The sequence below is a fragment of the Mobula hypostoma genome, chromosome X1, assembly GCF_963921235.1.
Source record: "Mobula hypostoma chromosome X1, sMobHyp1.1, whole genome shotgun sequence".
NCBI classification, from domain to species: Eukaryota; Metazoa; Chordata; class Chondrichthyes; order Myliobatiformes; family Myliobatidae; genus Mobula; species Mobula hypostoma.
The window spans coordinates 9,951,954-9,974,418 of NC_086128.1; the positions used below are offsets into that span (position 1 = coordinate 9,951,954).

General features: G+C 39.3%; 1 protein-coding gene across 5 annotated transcripts in view; it reads left to right on the plus strand.

The window, feature by feature from the left end:
* The window catches only part of dcakd (dephospho-CoA kinase domain containing), a 73,358-nt gene that overhangs the window by 12,038 nt on the left and 38,855 nt on the right, over positions 1–22,465 (plus strand). For 4 of the 5 annotated variants that reach the window (XR_010016563.1, XM_063037764.1, XM_063037766.1 and 1 more), the window contains 4 exons: positions 2,506–2,621; positions 5,859–6,062; positions 7,580–7,667; positions 18,059–18,218. Coding sequence is in view for 4 of the 5 variants with exons in the window: in XM_063037764.1 (XP_062893834.1) it covers positions 2,510–2,621; positions 5,859–6,062; positions 7,580–7,667; positions 18,059–18,218 (564 nt within the window). In the remaining variant the exon portion in view is untranslated. Of the gene's footprint in view, positions 1–2,505; positions 2,622–5,858; positions 6,063–7,579; positions 7,668–18,058; positions 20,979–22,465 lie in introns of those variants that run through there. The other variant, XM_063037767.1, reaches the window with a different exon arrangement.

A 22,465-nucleotide genomic window follows, 5' to 3' on the forward strand; every position in this document is an offset into this window, starting at 1 on the left:
ATTTACACATTTAGCCCAGTGGTTGTGGAGCATACGGATCTTGGACCTCCAGAAAGTGTCCACAGCAGGGGTGATTGATAAGTTCGTGGCCTAAGGTAGAAGGAGATGAGTTATACAGCTCTCGTTACATGCACATGCAGTTCAACTCCTTGAGTGATTGTGCAGATAGTTTGAAGTTAATAACTCATCTCCTTCCACCTTAGGCCACGAACTTATCAATCACCCCTGATAAGTTATTAACTGATGAGCTATTACATAGAAACATAGAAAACCTACAGCACAATACAGGCCCTTCGGCCCACAAAGTTGTGCTGAACATGTCCCTACCTTAGAAATTACTAGGCTTACCCATAGCCCTCTATTTTTCTAAGCTCCATGTACCTATCCAAAAGTCCCTTAGAAGACCCTATTGTATCCGTGACCTTGTCACAGATCGTAATCTGTGACCTGGCTCAGTTTGACTCTCTCCATTGGTATTATTCCCTGTTCCCACTGAGCTGCATGGGTTCCTGGCCCCATAGTAACTGAAACACTCTCACACAAATAGCCGGCAGTGCATTTCACACACCCACCACTCTCTGTGTAAAGAATTTACCCCTGACATCTCCTCAGTATCTATTTCCAAGCACCTTAAAACTATGCTCCATCGTGTTAGCCATTTCAGCCCTGGGAGCAAACCTCTGGCCATCCACACGATCAATGCCTCTCATCATCTTATACACCTAAAAAAGGCTCTAAACATAAACAAGGAAATTGTACATTGCTTTGAGGATTTGTTAGAAGTATACAAATTATGAGGGTATAGATAGGGTAAATGCAAGCAGCCTTTTCCACTGAGGTTGGGTGGGATGACAACGAGAGGTCATGGGTAAGTGGGGAAGGTGAAAATTTAACGGGAACATTTGGAAAAGCTCTTTACTGAAATGGTCATGAGAGTGTGGAATGAGATGCCAGCACAAGTGGCGAATATGAGCTTGTCTTCACCATTTAAGAGAAGTTTGGATGGGAGCCTGGATGGTAGGGGTATGGAGGGCAATGGTCCTGGTGCAGGTGGTTGCGTTAGACAGCTTAAATGTTTTTTCAGCATTGACTAGATGGACCAAATAGCCTATTTCCACACTGAACTTCTCCATGATTGTATGACAGAGAAGCTGTCTAGTCTTGTTTGGAAGGGAAAAGGTAGGAGTGACAACGGAGCAGCAATGGCTGGAGATTCTGGGAGCAATTCGGGAGCTGAGTGATCGATACATCCTAATAAAGTGGAAGCATTGGAAAGGCAGAAGGACACAACCATGGCTGAAATGAGAAGCCAAAGCCAACATAAAAGCCAAAGAGAGGGCAAACAAAAGAGCAAAAACCATTGGGAAGCTTTTAGAAACCAATAGAAGATGACTAAAAAAGAGTTAGATGAGCTCAGGGTGTGGAATTATGATATTGCAGTCATTACTGAGTCTTGGCTTCAAACTTTCTGCATAATCACTCAAGGAGTTGAACTGCATGTGCATGTAACGGGAGCTGTATAACTCATCTCCTTCTATCTTAGGCCACAATCTTATCAATCACCCCTGTTGTGGACACTTTCTGGAGGTCCAAGATCCGTATGCTCCACGACCGCTGGACGAAGTGTGTAAATGTAGGAGGGGACTATGTTGAAAAATAAATGTGCTAGGTTTTCTAAAATTGACTCCTTCTACCTTAGGCCATGAACTTATCAATTACCCCTTGTAACTAGCCGAAATGGTTAATAGGAGAATCAAAGGGAAGTTGATGGACATGAAGAGAAAATAAGTTTTTGTAGCAAAAGGTAGGGGCATTGGACTAATGGGAATGCTCTGAGACAGCGGTTCCCAATCTTGGGCCCATGGACTCCTTGCTTAATGGTATTGGTTCATGGCATAAAAAAGGTTAGAAACACCTACTCTAAGAGTTTGCATAGAGTTGATGGGCTGAATCTGTGCTCTAAGGAATTATGGGACTTCTACAGGACAGTGGAATACTGAGCACTTCCTGGATGAGAACAACTCCAACAGTAATTAAGAAACACATCTGTTTAATTGTTTGTTAACTGTGGAAGTAGTAATGGCTCCAGTATTACAATTTACAAAAAGTATTTGCCAAGGCTTTCACAGATACTCCTAAACCTACAACCTCATGAGAGGACAGGCAACACATGGGAACATAACAGAGGTACCTGCATGAATCCTTGCAAGGCACACAGAATCCCAACTTGGAAAAGAGTTTTTTTTTTATCATTGCCGAGTCTAAATCCTGGAACTCTTTCCCCAGTAGGACCATAGAAGGTACTTTCACCACAAGAACTGTGCCCAAAGCGTGATCTTCTCAATGGCAATAAATGTTGCCCTTGCCAGCATCGGCCATAGTCCATAATTTTATTCTTAATACACAGTTTATGGAAGTTTTCAACCCTGTAGAGTATGTAGCTAATCCATCCTTGTACTCTGTTTTTTAGAATAGTACCTCATCCTTCCCATGCTTTTATTTCAGAACAATGTTCCTGGTTGGCCTGACTGGAGGGATTGCCTCTGGGAAAAGCACAGTTGCTGCTTTGTTTCATGAACTTGGATGCCCTGTTATAGATTCCGATCAGATAGCAAGACAGGGTAAGTTTTGGACTTCTCGAGATCCTACTTTGTGACGGTATGATATTTAAAAATCGCAATTTCTAAAATATTGGTACAAAATGTACAGATTACAGTTTCTCTTTTATAGTTATTTTATAACTATTCTATTTTCTGATTTAGTGCAGTATTGAATTGGTTGAAGGAGTTTAATGCTTTGAATTTGCTATTAACTAGTACAGCAATGAAAATTGAAGTAGTTCCTGTAATGACAACATATTTTGACTTAATTGGGAATTCACAGCCGCATTTCATTGTGAATAATGAACTGCCAACAGTGGAGTCATAGTTATAGAATACTACAGCACGGAAACAGGCCCCTTGACCCATCTAGTCCATGCCAAATTGTTATTTTGCCTACTCTCATTAGTGTACACCCAGACCATCTCCCTCCATACCCCTCCCACCCATGTACTTGTACAAATTTCTCTTAAATGTTGAAATCGAAACAGCATTCACCACATCCACTGGCAGCTCATGCCACACTTACATCACCTTCTGAAGATGTTCCCCCTTAGGTTCCCCTTAAATACTTACCTTTTACCTTTAACTTACTGTATAACCTCTAGTTCAATTCTCTTCCAACCTCAGTGGGGGGAGGGGGGGAGCTGCATGCATTTACCCTGTGTACACCCCTCATACTTTTGTATACCTTTGTCAAATCTCCCCTCGATTTCCTACGATTCAGAGAATAATGTCCTAAACTAAAGAACCTTCCCCCATATCACAGGTCCTCAGGTCCTGACAATATCCTTGTAAATTTTATCTGTACACTTTCAATCTTATTGACATCATTCCTATAGGTAGGTGACCAGAACTGTATGCAGTGCTCATGTCTTATATGATTTTAACATAACACCGCAACTCCTCTACTCAATACTCTAATTTATGAATGAAATTCATGGGTATAATTGGGTGATGTGGGCTCATTGGGCAGGAAGAGCCTGTTACTGTGCTGTATCTTTAAATAAATAAAATAAAGAAACGCCTAGGTTCTGGAATGGTTCCGGACAACTGGACAGTCACAAATGTCACTCCATTCCTTAAGAAGGGGCGGAGGCAAAAGACAGGAAATCATAGGCCATTTAGCCTGACTTCAATGGTTGGAGTCCATTATTAAGGACGTGGTTTTGGGGTACTTGGAGGTACATGATAGTCGGCCAAAGTCAGCGTGGTTTCATTAGGGGAAATCTTGTCTGACAAAGTTTAGACAAGGGAGAGTCAGTGGATGTTTCTGTTTGGATTTTTCAGAAGGCCTTTGACAAGGTTCCACACGTGTCTGCTAAAGTAGATGCGAGCTCATGCTATTACAAGAAAGACGTTATGACAGAAGATTGGCTGACTGGCAGAAGGCAAAAAGTGGGAATAAAGGGGGCCTTTTCGAGTTGGCTGCTGGTAACTAGTGGTGTGCTGCAGGGTTCCCCAACTTTTCATGTTATATGTTAATGATCTGGATGATGAGATTGATGGCTTTGTGGCCAGGTTTATGATACAAAGGTAGGTGGAGGGACAGGTAGTATTGAGGAAGCTGGAAGTCTGCAGAGGACTTAGACAGATTAGGAGCGTGAGCAAAGAAGTGGCAGATGGAATAGTGTCGGGAAGTGTATGGTCATACACTTTGATGGAAGGAATAAAGACATAGTCTGTTTTCTAAACGGGGATTGAACTGAGAATTCTGAGGTGCAAAGGGACTTGAGGGTCCTAGTGCAGAATTCCCTAAAGGTTAATTTGCAGATTGAGTGTGTGGTGAGGAAGGGAAATACAATGTTAGCATTCATTTCAAGAGGATTAGAATATAAAAGCAAGGATGTAATGCTGAGACTTTATAAGGCATTGGTCAGACCACACTTGGAGTATTGTGAGCAGTTTTGGATCTGGTATCTAAAAAATGATGTGCTGGTAGAGGAGATTTATGAGAGTGACCCTGAGAATGAAAGGATTAATGGAGCATTTGATGGCTCTGGGCCTGTACTCACTGGATTTTAAAGAATGAGGTGATCTCAATGAAACCTATCAAAGATTGAATCGCCTAGATAAAGTGGATGTGGAGAGGATGCTTCCATTAGTGGAAGAGTCTAGGACCAGAGAGCACAACCTCGCAATAGGCATCCCTTTCAAATTGATGAGGTGGAATTTCTTTAGCCAGAAGGTGGAGAATCTGGCTAAATCATTCGGTATATTTAAAGTGGAGGTTAATAGGTTTTTAATAAGGATGTCAAAGATCATGAGGAGAAAGCGGGAGTATGGGGTAGAGGGAGGAAAATAGATAAGCCATGATTGAATGGTGGAACAGACTCGATGGGCCAAATGGCCTAATTCTGCTGCTACGTGTTATGGTGATATTCCACACTTGAGGGAGGATCAGGGGAAAAGAGTTAAATGCACTTATTTTTACTTCTGATTTATGTAGGCCTGTAAACTTAAATTGGCATACAGATTTTTGAGCTATATTTAAGTTTTCATAGGTAATCTTGAAGAGTGATTGATTGAGAAATGTAATGTTTTAAATCAGTTTCAGCTGGAAGAAGGTAGACCAGAAATTTATGAATGTATTGCTGCCCAAGCCGCTATATATAGGAAAGCAGATTGACAAGAAATATACAAGCAAAACACTTTAGTTTATTTGCCAAGTGAGAACTGTGAAGCTGAGATTTTGTATTAAATGTTTAGAAACATTGTTTAGATTAGATGGACTACTGTATATATTTAATTCCCATATTGTTATGCAGAGAATAGAGTGGCAAGGGTAGGTGCAAAATTAAATTTTATAGAACCAAAAAGTTTAATGTTTTAGGAAAGCTTAACAAGCTGAGGTGCTATTCTCAAAGGGATAACTGAAATAGGCCTGTACGTTATGGAAGGATTTGTATGGTAAATATAGAAACTTGAGAGTGAGAGGAGTATGAGGGGTACAGAAGTACAAAACTGTTACTAGAAAATCTGAAAAGCAATTTAGGAGAAATGCCTTTCTGCATAGAGTGGTTAGAATGCAAGAGTCTGAAGGAGTAAAAAAATCTGAGGTGAAAAAATGTGTTAAAGTTGAAATTGAATAAATAAAAGAGAGAAAAATAAAAAATTGTCGTCTTGGAATCAGATAAAGATGAATTATAGGAGCCTAGTGCAGATTTAAAATACTGGCAATATCTGTTGAGTTATTTGTATTTATAAATGCATGTCCCTCTAAGATGATGGGTTTGTTCTGTGTTTATTTCCTGTAAGTTGTTGAGTTGGACTCCCCTGTGTACTGGGCAATAGTGCGTTCCTTTGGTGAGGAGATCCTGCTGGAGGACAGAACCATCAACAGGGAGAAACTGGGCAGCATCATTTTCTCCAACAGGCAGAAACGGCTGCTCCTGAATTCCATCACTCATCCGGCAATCCACAAAGCCTTGCTCAAACAAGTTTTTATATATTTTATTCAAGGTAAGTGGTGAGCTGTTAACAACATTTTAACTTTGCATTAAGTTTATACTGTAAAATACATAAGAATAAATATGTATATTTTGTTTCTTCCTTTGAGGGCTAGAAAATGCCAGACAGTAAAACAGGCAATATCTGGCATCTCTGCTTCAGCCACAATTCTTCTTCATCATTATAAGTTATTCTCTAACCCTCTTTCCCCACCCCCTCCCCCACACCTGTAGCCATGTCATCTCAAAGAAGTGACAGCAAAAGCCAGGGGCAATTAAGGAGAATGTAAAGTGGCGGAGCAGACTCGATGGGCCGAATGGCCGACTTCTGCTCCTTTGTCTTATGGTCTATGGTCTATTGTTTGGAAAATTATTGTATACCTTTTGGACATCATAACTGCAGGAGATCACAATCACAATGTGATCACAACATATGTTGCAAGTTTACGACTTGTATGTATTAAACACAACTAGAAATCAGTTTAGTTTTTCACTATAATAACTGGAAGTGTGACTGGCATGAGTTTATCTACTCTGGCAGTGGTGGGGAAACCTGCTATCATTCAAACTACTAGATCTGCCCTAGCATAACTTGTCGGTTTGACTTATGGGTCTCGCCAATGTATTCAGTTACACATCTTGCTCCCAAGTGTTGTATAATGCTACAACCTAGATTATGTAGACTTGTACAGTGTCAGCAAATGTTGTCCACATTATCAACTATAGATAATTTCATAGCACTCTTATCTTCAACTCAAAAGGTTGTGGCTTCAAGTCTCACTCCAAAGACCTGAGAATAGCTTGATGCTCCGATGACTGGAAGAGTGCTGCATTATCAGAAGCAATTGCAAGTCATCACACTTACTCAACATGTACTCACTACCATTCAGCGGTCCGATTCCAAAGCACCTGCATTCTGTTATCCACTTCAGTAGATATTACCTTATTTCTGGGGTACTCTCTAGCTTCTTCAAACTGGGTGATTCAGTGGCAGGAGAATTCCATTGAATTAAATGTTATTGGAGATTATGGGCAATAAGAATTGGTAGCAGAGAGAGAGGTAGAAGATACTTGTAACCTATTAACAATTTTGAACCTATAGTTCTAATGTGGAAAAGGCCATATTTTAACCAGTTTCCATCTACCAGCCAATTTTGATTTTAGATTTGGATTAGTTTATTGTAGTATACTTCAGAGTGCAATGAAATTCCTTAAAGCCATGGGAGCAGGTGGTGGATGGTCGTATGAGCAGCTAGTGCACATCACAACTCCTGGTTATACGACCACTGACGCCAGGCAGACAATCTGAAGAGTATTGATGATGGCTGGGTCTTGAAGAGGGCTATGGCAAACCACTTCTGTAGGAAAAATTTGCCAAGAACATTCATGGTCATGAGAATATGATTGCCCATGTCATAGAAATGTAATCTGCAGAGTAAGCAACACTTATCTGATGACATTCAATTGACAAATTGATTCATTTTAATTAGTGCAATACGTAAGTATAACTTCTTTTTAAAATCTCTGCAGGGTATCGATATGTTATTCTTGATGTCCCACTCTTGTTTGAAACAAATAAGATGGCTAAATTTATGAAGCATACTATAGTTGTTTACTGGTAAGTTTATGTTAAGCCAAATGTCTTGATATTGATAGCTATCTGCATTGTTTGCACTTACTAAGGTTCTCTGATTCATTTGGTATAGAGGCAAGGGGTCCAGTAGGAATTGGGGACCAAAAAAAGTTGCAGATACTGGATACCTGAAATAAAAGTAGAGAGTGCTGCAGGCTGGACAATAAGAAGCTGTTGCGTTTCAGGTCAAAGACCCCTAATCAAGACTGAGGACACTTTGACCTGAAACGTTAATACTGTTTCTGTTTCCTGACCTCTTGAATTTTTCCAGCATTTTCTGCCTTTAGTGTAATAGAAACATCTGGTAAAATGGAACTTTGTTCATTGATCATAGATTTAAACAATATTGAATTCCTTATGATCCCCACCTCCATTTAACTATTTGGATAAATTACCTTGCTGTTCCTCACTTTTGGTCTGGTAGTTCCTGTAACTGAGAACAAGAGTTTTAATTCAGGGTGGAAGCTGGGGGAAAGGGAGCTGGTGGGATTGGCATGCTATCCTGACTTTGGAGAGATTTTAGCTGTTTCAAACAAAGTTTCTTCAGGTATAGGACTACATAGACAACTGGCAACCACTCTTGCATCTCCTTTGCACTTTGGGAGAAAAAGAAATTGAGGGCAATTGTTGGTTCAGAAACAAATCTTGTCTGGGGGGGGGGAATTGCTTTTTCTGTTTTGCTCCTGATTTATTGCATTGTTTGTGGACTGACTCTTGCAATACTGTGAGAATTATCAGTATTCCAGTATTGTGTCAAATGTACCATTTTCCGTGCAATTATCTAGAAGCTGAATTTTCTGGATGTTTTCCTCTTGGAAGAAATCAAATGAATCAGCTAAGAATTTGTGGCCTAGGAACCTGCAGCAGAGGAAGTTGCTTTGCTTGGTATATGTTTCCCTCTATAACTAATTTGTGAAATGTATCCCAAGGAAGTTTGCTTTATCAATATATAGAGGGACTTGTGAGACAGGGTACAACACTGGGCCTCTTCCCAGGGCAAGTGGTGGAAGAGCTGTCAGTGAGCAACTGACCATAAATTAGTGACCATAATTCTCCATAAAATAGTTATGGAGAAGGGTGCATCTGTTCACAAGCTTAGGTCCTGACCTGGGGAAGAGCAAATTTTAGAGCCATTAGGTGTGAGCTTTCAGTTGTTGATTAGGCAAGGTTGCTTGCAGGGAAAGTGTGGTGTGAAGAGTTTAGGGTCTGCATCTTCCTGTTAGGGTGAAGGGAAAGGCTGCCACGTTTACCAGAGGGAAGCTTGGTGGGGGAGGAGGACATGAGAAAGATCTGGCAGAGAAGGTGAGGAAGACTCCCAAAAGATTCTCAATAGACAATAGGTGCAGGAGTAGGCCATTCGGCCCTTCGTGCCAGCACCACCTTTCACTGTGATCATGGCTGATCATCCACAATCAGTATCTAGGTAGATCAAGTGTAAAAGAGCAGCTAGAAAGAGAATAGTTCCCTCGACGATAAGCATGGCCATGTATGTGAAACCAAAAGAAATGAGTGTGATTTTTTTTTCAAAATTAATATTTCTCTAGCAACACAATATTGGAGGGACTGAGCAAATCAGATAGTGTCTATGTAAATTAACAAATATTTCGGGACTGGAAAGGAAGCGGGGGGAAGGAGGATGGCTAGAAGGTGATAGGTGAAGCCAGGTGGGTAGGAAAGAAAAGGCTGGAGAAGAAGGAATCTGATAGAGGAGAGTGGTTCATAGGAGAAAGGGAAGAAGGAAATGACCCAGGGGAGGTGTTAGGTGAGAATAGGTAAGAGGCTAGAGTGGGGAATAGAAGAGAGAAGGTGGGGTGAAATTTTACCAGAAGGAAAAATCGATGTCATGGTATCAGGTTGGGGGCTACCTGGATGGAATAGGTGTTTCACATCCACCCTGAAAGTCGCCTCTTAATGGCAAAGGAGGAAGCCACGGACTGACACGTCACAACAGAAATGGGGATAGGAATTAAAATGGTTGGCCGGGGGAAATTCTGCTTTTGGCAGATAGAGCAGAGGTGCTCAACAAAGCGGTCCCCTAGACTTACACTAGTCTCACCAAGAGAATATTTCTCTTCAGTTTTAACTATGTAGAAAACAATGGAAGCTAAGGAAATGGGGGAGAGGTGTGAGTGATGTTGGCTTGGACCATGTACAAGTTAGGGAAGAGGTATTGGGGGTCTTAAAATCCATGAACGTAGATAAATCCCCAAGGTCTGATCTGGTGATTTTTGAACTTTGTGGGAAAACTAAAGAAGAAATTGTGCAGGCCTTTGCAGAGAATTTTTGCTTCGCCTCCAGCTACAGGTGAGGTTCCAGTGTTGCCTCACTGGAGAGTGATACCACTGTTTAAAAAGGATAGCAAGAGCAAGTCAAGAAACTGCAGGCCAGTGAGTCTGACATTAGATGCTGGAGGAGATTCTGAGGAATAGGATCGGCCAACATTTGGCGAGGCAGGGTCTGATTCAAGACAATCAGCATTATGTGGAATGTTCTTTGAGGAGTTAATTAAGAGGGTAGATGAAGGTACGGCAGTGGATGTTTATGGACTTGAGCAAGGCCTTTGACCAGGAGATGGCATGGGAGCCAAGGGGAGATAGTGGCTCAATGCTAGAAAGCAGAGGTTGATGTTTGAGGATCATTTCTCAAACAGGAGGGCTGCGTCAGAGTGAGTGTGTGTGTGTGTGTGTGTGTGCTTGCTTTGTAATTTATAGAAATGATTTGGATGTGAATGGTTAGTAAACCTGTGGATGATACTAAAATAGGGTGTTGTAGATTATGAAGAAGGTTATGAAAAATCATAGGGGCATCTTGATCAGCTGGGTATGTGGGCTGAGGTTTAGAAAATAGCTTTCAACCCATGTAATGTGAAGTTTTGCTTTTTAGGTGATTAAACTAGGGTAGGGCTTGTACAGCGAATGGTAGGGGCCTGGGGAGTGTTGTAGAACAGAGGGACCTGTGAATACAAATGCATAGTTCACTGTAAATGGTGTCACATGTAGATTGGGTAGTGCCCTGGCCGCCTCCAGTCAGGGCACTGAGAATAGGAACTGGCAAGTTATGTTAGATTAGATTAGCTTTATTTGTCACATATACATCAAAACATACAGTGAGGTGCATTGTGTTAATGACCAGCACAGTTCATTGCCATATATAATAATGTTGCAGTTATAAGATGTTGGTGATGCCACACCTGGAGTATTGTTTACGGTTATAGTCACTTCATTAGAGGAAAGATGTTATTAAACTTGAAAGAATGTGGAAAAGATTTACCAGGATGTAAAAGGAGAAGTTGTGTACACCAGCACTTTATTCCCTGCAATGTAGGAGATTGAGGAATGACCTAATAGACGTATATAAGATCATGAGGGACGTAGACAAGGTAAAAGCACGTAGTCTTTTTCCAGGAGAAAACAAGATGGTTTAGGTTTAAGATCAGAGGCAAGAAATTTAAAAGGGACATCAGGGCAGCTTCACACAAAGTGTGGTGTGTATTGGAATGAGCTGCCAGAAATGGTGGTTGAGATGTGCACATTAACAACATTTCAAAAAGAACATGTAGATAAGTACATCCATAGGGGAGGTTTAGATGGCCATGGCCAAATGTGAGCAGAAGGGACCAGCTTGTTTCACAGCACAGTTGGCATGGGCCAGTTGGGCTGAAGGGCCTGTTTCCATCACTCTAATACTGAAGTGTTGACACCTGTTGTGTCTGGCTACTTCCTACTCTATACTTAAGCAGGAAACCATTTAGATATATCTATTGGGTAACTGGGGCACCTGATGTATTCAGAGTTCAGTGAAGCTGTGGTGGTAGTAGAATGATAACACACAGGAGACCACTTGAACCATCATACAAGCATTTTTTTTTTTGCTTTAGCCACTTAATTCCGCTTGTCTGAATTTCTCCATAGCTCTACAGTTGTCTTTGCATGCATCATTTGATTATAAATAGATTAAAGATTTCAAAGATTAGCTTTATTTGTCACATGTACATGGAAACATACAGTCATTTGTATCATTTGCGCCAACAACCAACACAGTCCAAGGATCTGCATATGTCGCCATGCTTCTGGCGCCAACGTAGCATGCTTTCAACTCACTAACCTTAACCCATACATCTGTGGAACGTGGGAGGAAACTGGAGCAGCTGGAGTAAACCCACATGGTCACAGGGAGAGTGTACAAGCTCCTTACAGACAGTTGCAGGAATTGAGCACTGATCACTGACGCTGTAACATGTTATGCTAACTACTAGGCTAATGTGCAGCTCCTCAATTCTGAAAATAATTTCAGAGTTATTTTCTGAAAATTACTTTTCAACAAATCCTCCTCCTCCTCCTCCAGGTTGTTGCATAAAAATTTTAGTCTTCTCATTTAATTTTTTATTGGAGAAGTCTCGTAAGAGTGTACAGTTGAGACTTCCGGTAGCGCTCATGGAGTGAAGTCGCGTTCTTGACTCGCTCCATTACCTCTGAGTTTTTTCTCTCTATGGTCAGCTATACTTTAATTAACTATTAAGGCATCAATTTTTACAATACTTTGAATTAAACTGAATTCTCTGACAATTGGATGATACTGAGATCGGCTATGTCTAAGAACGGGAAAGACGGCAAGGATGGTAAACCTCCGGTTAAACCGAAAGCTACGGATCTCCCTCCGACTGAATCACCGGTGACTTTGAAAGCTATATCGGAGTTAATTCAGAGGGAAATTTCAACCTCTGTTAGGGAGATGATTCGTACAGAAATTATGGGCTCTGTTAAAGACCTGATTCATATGGAAATCTCAACTAAGTTCCAGAAAATTGCCGATTTAATTGATAAGATGCAAACATGTATTGCGGAACATCAGTCGGCTATATCTGGTCTTCAAAAATCCGCGCAACAAAGTGAGCTTAAGATGGGGAAAGTCGAAGAAACAATTAATGTAATGAAGAAGAAACTTGACTTTTTGACTTTTAAAAACTCTGACTTGGAATCTAGAATGCGACGGCAGAATTTACGAATGATTGGCGTCAGGGAAGCCGTGGAAGCTAACAACCCTATGAAATATTTCTCCCAACTTTTAAAAGATGCATTCCCTACTGTATTTCCTGACCAACCACCGCTACTGGATCGTGTTCACAGAATCCCATCATACTCGTCTAGGTCAGATAGACCTAGGCATGTTATCTTACGTTTTCTTTACTTTCAAGACAAGGAGAGACTGTTTCGATTCGCTCGATCTAAAGGTTTCATTGATTTTTCGGATCTTAAGTTCCGATTCGTGGAAGATTTCAGTAAACCAATCTGGGACCAACGGGTCCGTTACAGATCCGTGATGTCGGAATTCTATAAGATGGATTTAAGACCAGCGCTGCTGTACCCTGCACGTCTAAGGATTCGCATGTTAGATGGAGCTCTTCGTTTTTTTGATTCTCCATCGGATGCCCAGAGTTATCTGGATCAACTTTCATCTTCAACATCTTAATTGCCTTTTTTTAATTTTCTCCGTTGATCGGAGGCTGTGAATTGGTTGGTTTTAACTTTTCTGTGCCCTATTTGGGCAGAAAAGTTTACTTTCGATTTCTTAATATGGCTGCTAAACTTTCTTTTTAACTGCGTCATTTCTTTCTTTTCCCAGGGGATTCTGGGTGGTTACTTCCCTTTTGTCATCTTACGTATTTCCTGTGCGGCCTTAAATTTTGTAGTTTTTTTAAATTTTATTCTGTTTTGCTTTTTATAATCATTTTATGTTAATAATCCTATTTTTTTTGTTGCTGTGTCTATTCATGAGTTTGAGGTTTATTGTGGTTTTTTTTTAATATATACTTTCCGGCTTTTGTTCTGTTCTGTGTGTATTTTAATTGAGCTAACTTTTTTTTACTTATTTTTTTTACTGTTTTACAATTAGCTGATCCTTTTCATATTTATACCTTTTTTTTAGGGAGCGTATACCGGAAGTCATGGGGGTAGTTTTAGCGCTTGCTTCTTTCTGGCGGGTCTGCTTTAGATTTCGCCTTGGGGTCCTGGGGTGGGGGGCGGTGGGAGGGGCTTCACGTTTTAGTTTGTTTCTCTTTGGGCTATATACATTATTGAAGTATTGGTTGCGTCCTTTTCCCCGGTATCTTTTGTATGTTCTGTTTCCTCTCCGGGTTTGTGGGTCGCGCCTATTGTCAATCCTCCTTGTTATGGGTTGACTTTAGGATTTATGGAGTCTATTATTAATTTTGTCTCCTGGAATACTAATGGTCTTAATCATCCTATTAAAAGGAAAAAAGTTTTTAAAGTGTTCCGGAGACTTAAAGCACAAATTTTATTTTTACAAGAGACCCATGTACGGAGGGGGGACAGACTACGTTTTTTCAAATTTTGGAAGGGACAACAATTTCATTCGAACTCCAATGCTAAGATTTGAGGCGTCTCTATTTTTATAGACTCCTCAGTTACTTTTATACAACAGGATATTATCTCTGATCCGAATGGTAGATTTTTATTGGTTAGTGGTTTATTATTTAATAAAAAAGTAGTTTTGGTTAATGTTTATGCTCCTAATATGGATTGTCCGGAATTTTATAAATCATTGTTTGATCAGTTTCCGAATTTGAACGAGTTTTCATTGATTTGGGGCGGAGATCTTAATACCTGTTTATCTCCAGCTTTGGACCGTTCGGCTCCTTTACGGACTTTACCTAATAAATCTGCAAATTTGATTAATTTTTTCCTTTCTGATTCTGGGTCGACGGACATTTGGCGTTTTCTGCATCCTCAGGAAAAAGATTTTTCCTTCTTTTCACATGTTCATCATTCCTATTCAAGAATTGATTATTTTTTCATTGATTCTCGTCTCATTCCTTCAGTGATTAAATGTGATTATGATTCTATAACCATTTCGGATCATGCTCCACTTAAGCTTTCTATTAAAATTATGGCCAATATACCAAACAATAGACAATGGCGTTTTAATTCGCTGTTGCTTCAGGACTCGGACTTTGTTAATTTTATGAATGAACAGATTGAGCTTTTTTTTACAATTAACCATACAGAAGATATTTCGGTTAACACTCTTTGGGACACTTTTAAAGCCTATATTCGGGGTCAGATTATTTCGTATTCCGTTGCTTTGAGGAAGAAACAGAAGCAGGAGGAGATGGTAATTGTGGACAAGATTAAAGAAATTGATAAGAAATATGTTATGGCTCCTTCTGAGGAGCTATACAAACAAAGAACTGAACTTCAAATGGAACACAGTTTACTACTCTCGTCCTCGATTGTAAACCAATTAAAGAAAACAAGAAGTGATTTTTATGTTCACAGTGATAAAATTGGCAAGCTGCTGGCTAATCAATTGAAATCTAATTATGTTAAATCTCAAATCAATCAGATTTATAACCAAAATGATCGATTGATATTGGATCATGTGGGGATTAATCAAACCTTTTGTGATTTTTATTCTTCTTTATATCAATCAGAGTCTCCTCGAGATTCTAAATATATGAATGATTTTTTAGATAAGTTAGACTTCCCTCTGATTTCACAGGATATGTCTTCTTTATTAGATACTTCCATTACAATGGATGAGATTAAGAATGTTATTTTTTCTATGAATCTGGGGAAAGCTCCTGGCCCTGATGGGTTTACCGTTGAATTTTATAAATGTTTTGCTTCTTTATTGATTCCTTGGCTCTATAAGGTTTTTGAGGCTTCTTTGAAACTTGGTAAACTTCCGGAATCTTTTAATAGAGCATCAATTTCTTTAATACTAAAGAAGGATAAAGACCCTGCTCAATGTGCATCTTATAGACCAATATCTTTATTAAATGTTGATTCTAAAGTTTTTTCTAAGTTATTAGCAAATAGACTAGAAAAAGTACTTCCTTCTATTATTTCGGAAGACCAAACGGGTTTTATTAAAGGTCGTTACTCTTTTTATAATATTCGTACATTGTTAAATATCGTTTATACTCCCTCACAAAATGTTCCTGAGTGTGTTATTTCTTTAGATGCCGAGAAAGCTTTTGATAGAGTAGAATGGCCTTATTTATTTAAGGTGCTTGAAATGTTTAATTTTAGCTTGAAATTTATATCCTGGATTAAACTGTTATATCACTCCCCTGTAGCCTCGGTTCGTACTAACTCCTTAAACTCACCTTTTTTTCCTCTCTTTCGTGGTACTCGACAAGGCTGTCCTCTTAGTCCCCTATTATTTGATATTGCATTAGAACCTCTTGCAATTGCTATTCGAGAATCTTCAAATATTACTGGGATAACTCGGGGATTAAAGTCCCATAAGTTATCACTCTATGCTGATGATTTACTTTTATATATTTCTAATCCTGAGAGATCCATTCCTGCTGTTTTAGAGTTATTAGCACAATTTGGTCTTTTCTCAGGTTATAAATTAAATCTTAGTAAGAGTGAACTTTTTCCGATTAATAAACATCTTCCCTTATATTATAAATTTCCATTTAAATTGATTAATAATTACTTTTCATATCTTGGGATTAAAATTACTTGTAAACATAAAGATTTATTTAAGACTAACTTTTTACCATTAATAGACCATATTACTCAACTTTCATCTAAATGGTTTCCCTTATATTTAACTTTGATTGGTCGTATTAATGCAGTTAAGATGTTTTTTTTGCCAAAATTTTTATATGTGTTTCAGGCATTACCAATTTTCGTTCCTAAATATTTTTTTGATAAAGTTGACTCTAAAATTTCTTCATTTATTTGGCAGAATAAGAATCCGAGACTGGGTAAAATACATTTACAGAAAGCTAAGAGAGATGGAGGTTTAGCATTACCTAACTTTAGATTTTATTATTGGGCTATTAATATTCGACATATGAAATTTTGGTTACTTGACCGGGACATACTATCTATTCCTAAATGGGTAGCATTGGAATTACAATCTGTTCAGGGTTATACACTTGGTTCTATTTTAGGTTCCTCTCTTCCTTTTGATTCGAAACGTCTTAAGCAGGTCTCTAACCCGATAGTTAAATATGCTTTGCGCATTTGGTTTCAATTCAGAAAATTTTTTGATCTTAATCAATTCGGGTTAGCGATTCCTATTTTAGGTAACATATTTTTTCCTCCCTCTTTTACGGATCGCGCTTTTCAAACTTGGAAGACTAAGGGTATTTTACGGTTTTTGGATTTATTTTTAGATGGTTCCCTTATGTCTTTTGAACAATTATCTAATAAATATAACTTATCAAGAATACATTTTTTTAGATATTTACAAGTTAGAAATTTCCTAAGTACTATACTTTCTTCCTTTCCAATGCTTCCTCCTATATATATTTTAGATTCGATAATTAACCTTAATCCATGTCAGAAAGGTGCATCGGCTATGATTTATAATATTATTATGAAACTTAGGAAAGTTCCATTTGATAAGATTAGGGTAGATTGGGAACAGGAATTGGGGCTTACCATTTCTGTGGATGATTGGGGGCAGATTTTACAATTAGTTAATACTTCCTCTATTTGTGCTAAACATTCCCTAATTCAATTTAAAGTGGTTCATAGAGCACATATGTCCAAAGATAAGTTAGCGCGTTTTTACTCGCATATTAATCCTTTCTGTGATAGATGTTCGGGGCAGATAGCCTCTTTAACTCATATGTTTTGGTCTTGCCCTACTTTGGAAACTTTTTGGAGAGATATTTTCAATATTATTTCTAAGGTATTAAATATAGATATCTCTCCTCACCCTATTACTGCTATCTTTGGACTACCTAAAATTTCTAGTAATCTTTCCCCTTCAGCCCGTAGAATGATTGCATTTCTTACTTTAATGGCGAAAAGATGTATTTTACAACATTGGAAAGAGCTTAATGCTCCAACTACCTTTTTTTGGTTTTCTCAGACGATTTTATGTTTGAATCTGGAGAAAATTAGAAGTAACCTTTATGATTCTTCATTTAAATTTGAACAGATTTGGGGACCTTTTATTCGATATTTTCATTTAATGTAATATTTACCCTTCTTGTTTTTTCTTCACTGTTTTAATGGAGGTCGGGATTGAGGACGTGATTTTAAGTTTAACTCTGTTTGGTTTCAAGTTAGCCCATTGCTTTGCTTTGCTTTTAGTTAGTTGCACGGTGGGTTTTTTTTTGGGGTTTTTTTTTCTTTTTTTTTTCCATTGATATATATAAAATCTAGTATACTATTATGTTATCTTGGTTTCTTATGCTTAAATTACATTGTAGTATTTTCTTTTTGGTATTGTTATCTTTTGGAATTTTATTATACTTTAACATTGTATTAATGTTTATATGGCTTACCTTTTTTGTATACTTACTCAATAAAAAGATTTAAAAAGAAAAGAAAGAAAGAGTGTACAGTTGGCTGTATATACAGAAACAATTGTTTTGTGTCCCATAGTGACCCCCAGGCCCAGCTGACCCGATTGATGAAGAGAAATAACCTAATCCAGGCTGAAGCAGAGCGGCGCATCAGTGTTCAGATGCCATTGGAACAGAAGTGCAAGCTGGCGACCCATGTGATCGATAACTCTGGGGATCCTGCCAGTACATACCGGCAGGTTTGCAAACTGCACTCTCAGTTTGAAGACTCTATGGATTTTTTAGCAGTAAGGTTGTTTGCTGTGGTCACCCTTACTGCTTTTGGAGGCCTTCTGTACATGTTCATTAAAAAATTTATTTTTTAAAGTCCGCTGTGAACAAGATCAAATTAGGACAAACATTTTGTCTTACCATAAAATGAGCCCAATGTAAGAGGGAATAGTAAACAGGGTATGGATGTACTGCTAGTGAACAATCTTGGTTTAAACCCATTTTTCTTTATTATCTTCCTTCCTCTTTCATTGATATGAGATTGAAAAGATCTCGTGCAAATTATCAATAGTCAGTCTTCTGCTTTGTCAACTTCTCAGAACTAAATTGTAGCATTCAAGTGATGACATTTCCAGAGCATTGAGATGGCCACAGCATTAAACCAAGTATATAGCCTTTATTTGAATATCAAGGACTCATTCATGGATACACTTTACTTCAATGTTTAATCAGAGTGAGCACATGAGAAATGTTTGTGAAAGTTGTCCTCTGTGCCCTGCAGATACCCAAAACTGTTGATATTTCTTTAAAGAGTCACAATTAAATCCAAACTAGACCAATGCCATTATACAAAACTGATGTCCTATTACCTGTTTCTTCCTCAGTAATATGCGGCACAGTCAAGGTGCAAGGTGATATGGTGTGTGGGTTGTGACATCAGCATATCTATTGCTCAGTGCTGTGACTTGGGACAGTTGGAACCCCACTGTTGTTCTTTTAATAATGTCCTGCATGTTGGAATCACTTTATTTGAGCAGGTGAGGTGGGTGAGTGTGCATGGTGGTAGTTAATATATGTTTTGTGGCTTAGGCAGTGGGGCAGATTTAGCATCTTGATCAAGGAAAGTAATGTGACTCAAGACTGATTTATACTTCTGCGTCAAATCGACACCATAGGTATGGCGTCGCCGTGCACCCTGCGCAGAGCCTACACAGATCCCTACGCCGTAGCCTGACGCGCACCTCTCCCAAAATGTAACTGTGTGTCGCGGCAACACAGACTACAACAACTGTGATTGGTCTGCTTGGTAGTATCGCATTTCCTCCTACGCTGCAATAGCTTCCCATTGGGCGACTGAAGGGCAGGGAAGGAACTCTGGCTGCAATGCTTTCCATAAAGCTTTACAGACCTCCGAAATTATGGACACATTGCGCTTTTACAGAAAAAGACGCTGGCTTTAAACTTGTTTACCCCGAGAAGGACCACCATGACCATGAAGCCTTGCGTGGGCAGGTGTGTGCGCATGCGCGATGTGCCCAAATTGCAGAGCGACGCAGACACACCAACGCACAAGTATAAATGCTCACAACGCGCATAGGCCACTTGTGTAGGCTACGGCATCGAGTTGACGCAGAAGTATAAATCAGCCTTTAGATGTATGGGACCAGTAGTTTGTTCAATTCCATTGGTGGCATTGCATAATGTAGCAGCATCCACTTGCGGTCTAATTACCATGTGAGATCATCTTGAAGACTTTTTTTTTGATTTCTTATTCAATTCAATGATATGGATTTTGCCTCCTAACTTTCTTGCATCAAAGGAAACACATATGATGCAAAATTGAACAGTGGTGGTAATGGAGCAAGTGCAAAACAGGCTGCCAATCTGTTGTTTTTTTTGGTTATTTCTAAATTTAAAGTTGATCTAGATTGGATGAAGTGTCAACTGGTTTGCAAATATGCTATTGTTTACACTTGTCAAAGACCAGATACTTCATCGACATTTGCAAAAGGAGCAGATGTCATTTAAACAATACTGAGTTTCTGCTGTCATGGCTTTCCACTCATGTACCCAACCAAGTAACCAATCTCACGCTGAGCCTTAACAGTGATAGAGTGCAGACTAGGTTATATTGGGTGGGGGTGATGAGAAGGCTGCTACACACTTTACACACTCATTGTATTTTCCTGTCAGCAATTGAAATTACTCAATAAAGAATTGTTTCCTCCTCCCCATCTCACTATCAATCTATTGGATTTGGCATAGTTGTTACTATTTTTAGTGGCAAGTGAAATTGCCTAAATTGCTACATACTTGCTCAACTTTTTCTGAGAATATTTTGTAGCTCCAGAATAATAAGATTGTAATAATTTGTTTCAATGTTCATGAGAAGATGAGATAAAAATTCATTTGGGGGCCAAAGTGAGTGTCCTGTGTTGCAATACACTCAAATGAACTCTCTCCCCCAGGGAAGATGAATGCCCTTGCCACCTCAATTTTGGCTGCATTCTCAGTTCAGGATAAATGACAGAAATTAAAATCAAACATTGGTGCCATGAAGGTTCACTTTGTGTCCATCTAATTTAAGCCTCAGGATGCCCCGAGCATATAGAGATGTGGATAAGACTCCCACATGTGCATTCTGTGTAGTTGTTCAAATAGGAAGCTTGTAATTGAGTTGCTTTACTTGAACTTTGTAAATGTGTCTAACACGTATAAATAAAACAACATTGTCTGTCTTTGAATTAGTTTGAAAACAATGTTATTTAAGGTTGATTGTTCTGTTGAAATTATTTTCTACTTTGCTGATCTGATAGTTTTACCAGCACTAATCTTTAAGAACCTGTCTTCTGCATTTTGTGTCAGTATGAGTATAATCTTCAAAAAGTGTGAGACTAATAACATATGACATTTTCTGTCATTTGGTGTGTCAGTAAGGCATTGCCTGATTCTTCAGAATCTTTTTTCTGTAGAAAGAGCAGTTATATTTTCCAATCAAAAATAAAAAATGTCAATAAATATGGTCTGGCTGCATTGTTAGAGAGCTTATTTGTTTGCCATATTTTGGCAAACCTAAAGCATAGCTATTATCTTTCATGGACAGACCTCACAATCTATCTCATTGTGATCTTGCACCCAGATGTGAGATTCTGCAGATGCTGGAAATCTTAAGACCATAAAATATAGGAGCAGAAGTGGGCCATTCAGCCCATCGAGCCAGCTCCACCATTCAATCATGGGCTGATCCAATTCTTCCAGTCATCCCCACTCCCCTGCTTTCACCCCATACCCTTTGATGCCTTGGCTAATCAAGAACCTATCTATCTCTGCCTTAAATACACCCATTGACTTGGCCTCCAAAGTCGCCTCTGGCAACAAATTCCACAGATTTACCACCCTCTGACTAAAGTAATTTCTCCGCATCTCAGTTCTAAATGGACGTCCTTCAATCCTGAAGTTTTGCCCTCTTGTCCTAGAATCCCCTACCATGGGAAATAACTTTGCCATATCTAATCTGTTCAGGCCTTTTAACATTCGGAATATTTCTATAAGATCCCCCCCTCATTCTCCTGAACTCCAGGGAATACAGCCCAAGAGCTGCCAGGCGTTCCTCATACAGTAACCCTTTCATTCCTGGAATTATTCTCGTGAATCTTCTCTGAACCCTCTCCAATGTCAGTATATCCTTTTTAAAATAAGGAGCCCAAAACTGCACACAATGCTCCAAGTGTGGTCTCACGAGTGCCTTATAGAGCCTCAACAACACATCCCTGCTCTTTCATTCTATACCTCTAGAAATGAATGCCAACATTGCATTCGTCTTCTTCACAACCGACTCAACCTGGAGGTTAACCTTTAGGGTATCTTGCACAAGGACTCCCAAGTCCCTTTGCATCTCTGCATTTTGAATTCTCTCCCCATCTAAATAATAGTCTGCCCATTTATTTCCTCCACATAAGTGCATGACCATACACTTTCCAACATTGTATTTCATTTGCCACTTCTTTGCCCATTCCACTAAACTATCTAAGTCTCTCTGCAGGATCTCTGTTTCCTCAACACTACCTGCTCCTCCACCTATCTGTATCATCGGCAAATTTAGCCACAAATCCATTAATACCGTAGTCGAAATCATTGACATACATCGTAAAAAGCAGTAGCCCAACACCGAACCCTGTAGAACTCCACTTGTAACTGGCAGCCAGCTGGAATAGGATCCCTTTATTCCCACTGTTTTCTGCCGATCAGCCAATGCTCCACCCACGCTAGTAACTCCCCTGTAATTTCATGGGATCTTATCTTGCTAAGCAGCCTCATGTGCGGCACCTTGTCAGAGGCCTTCTGAAAATCCAAGTACACTACGTCTACTGCATCTCCTTTGTCTACCCTGCCGGTAATTTCCTCAAAAAAATTGCAGTAGGTTAATCAGGCAGGATTTTCCTTTCAGGAAACCATGCTGGCTTTGGCCTATCTTGTCATGTGCCTCCAGGTACTC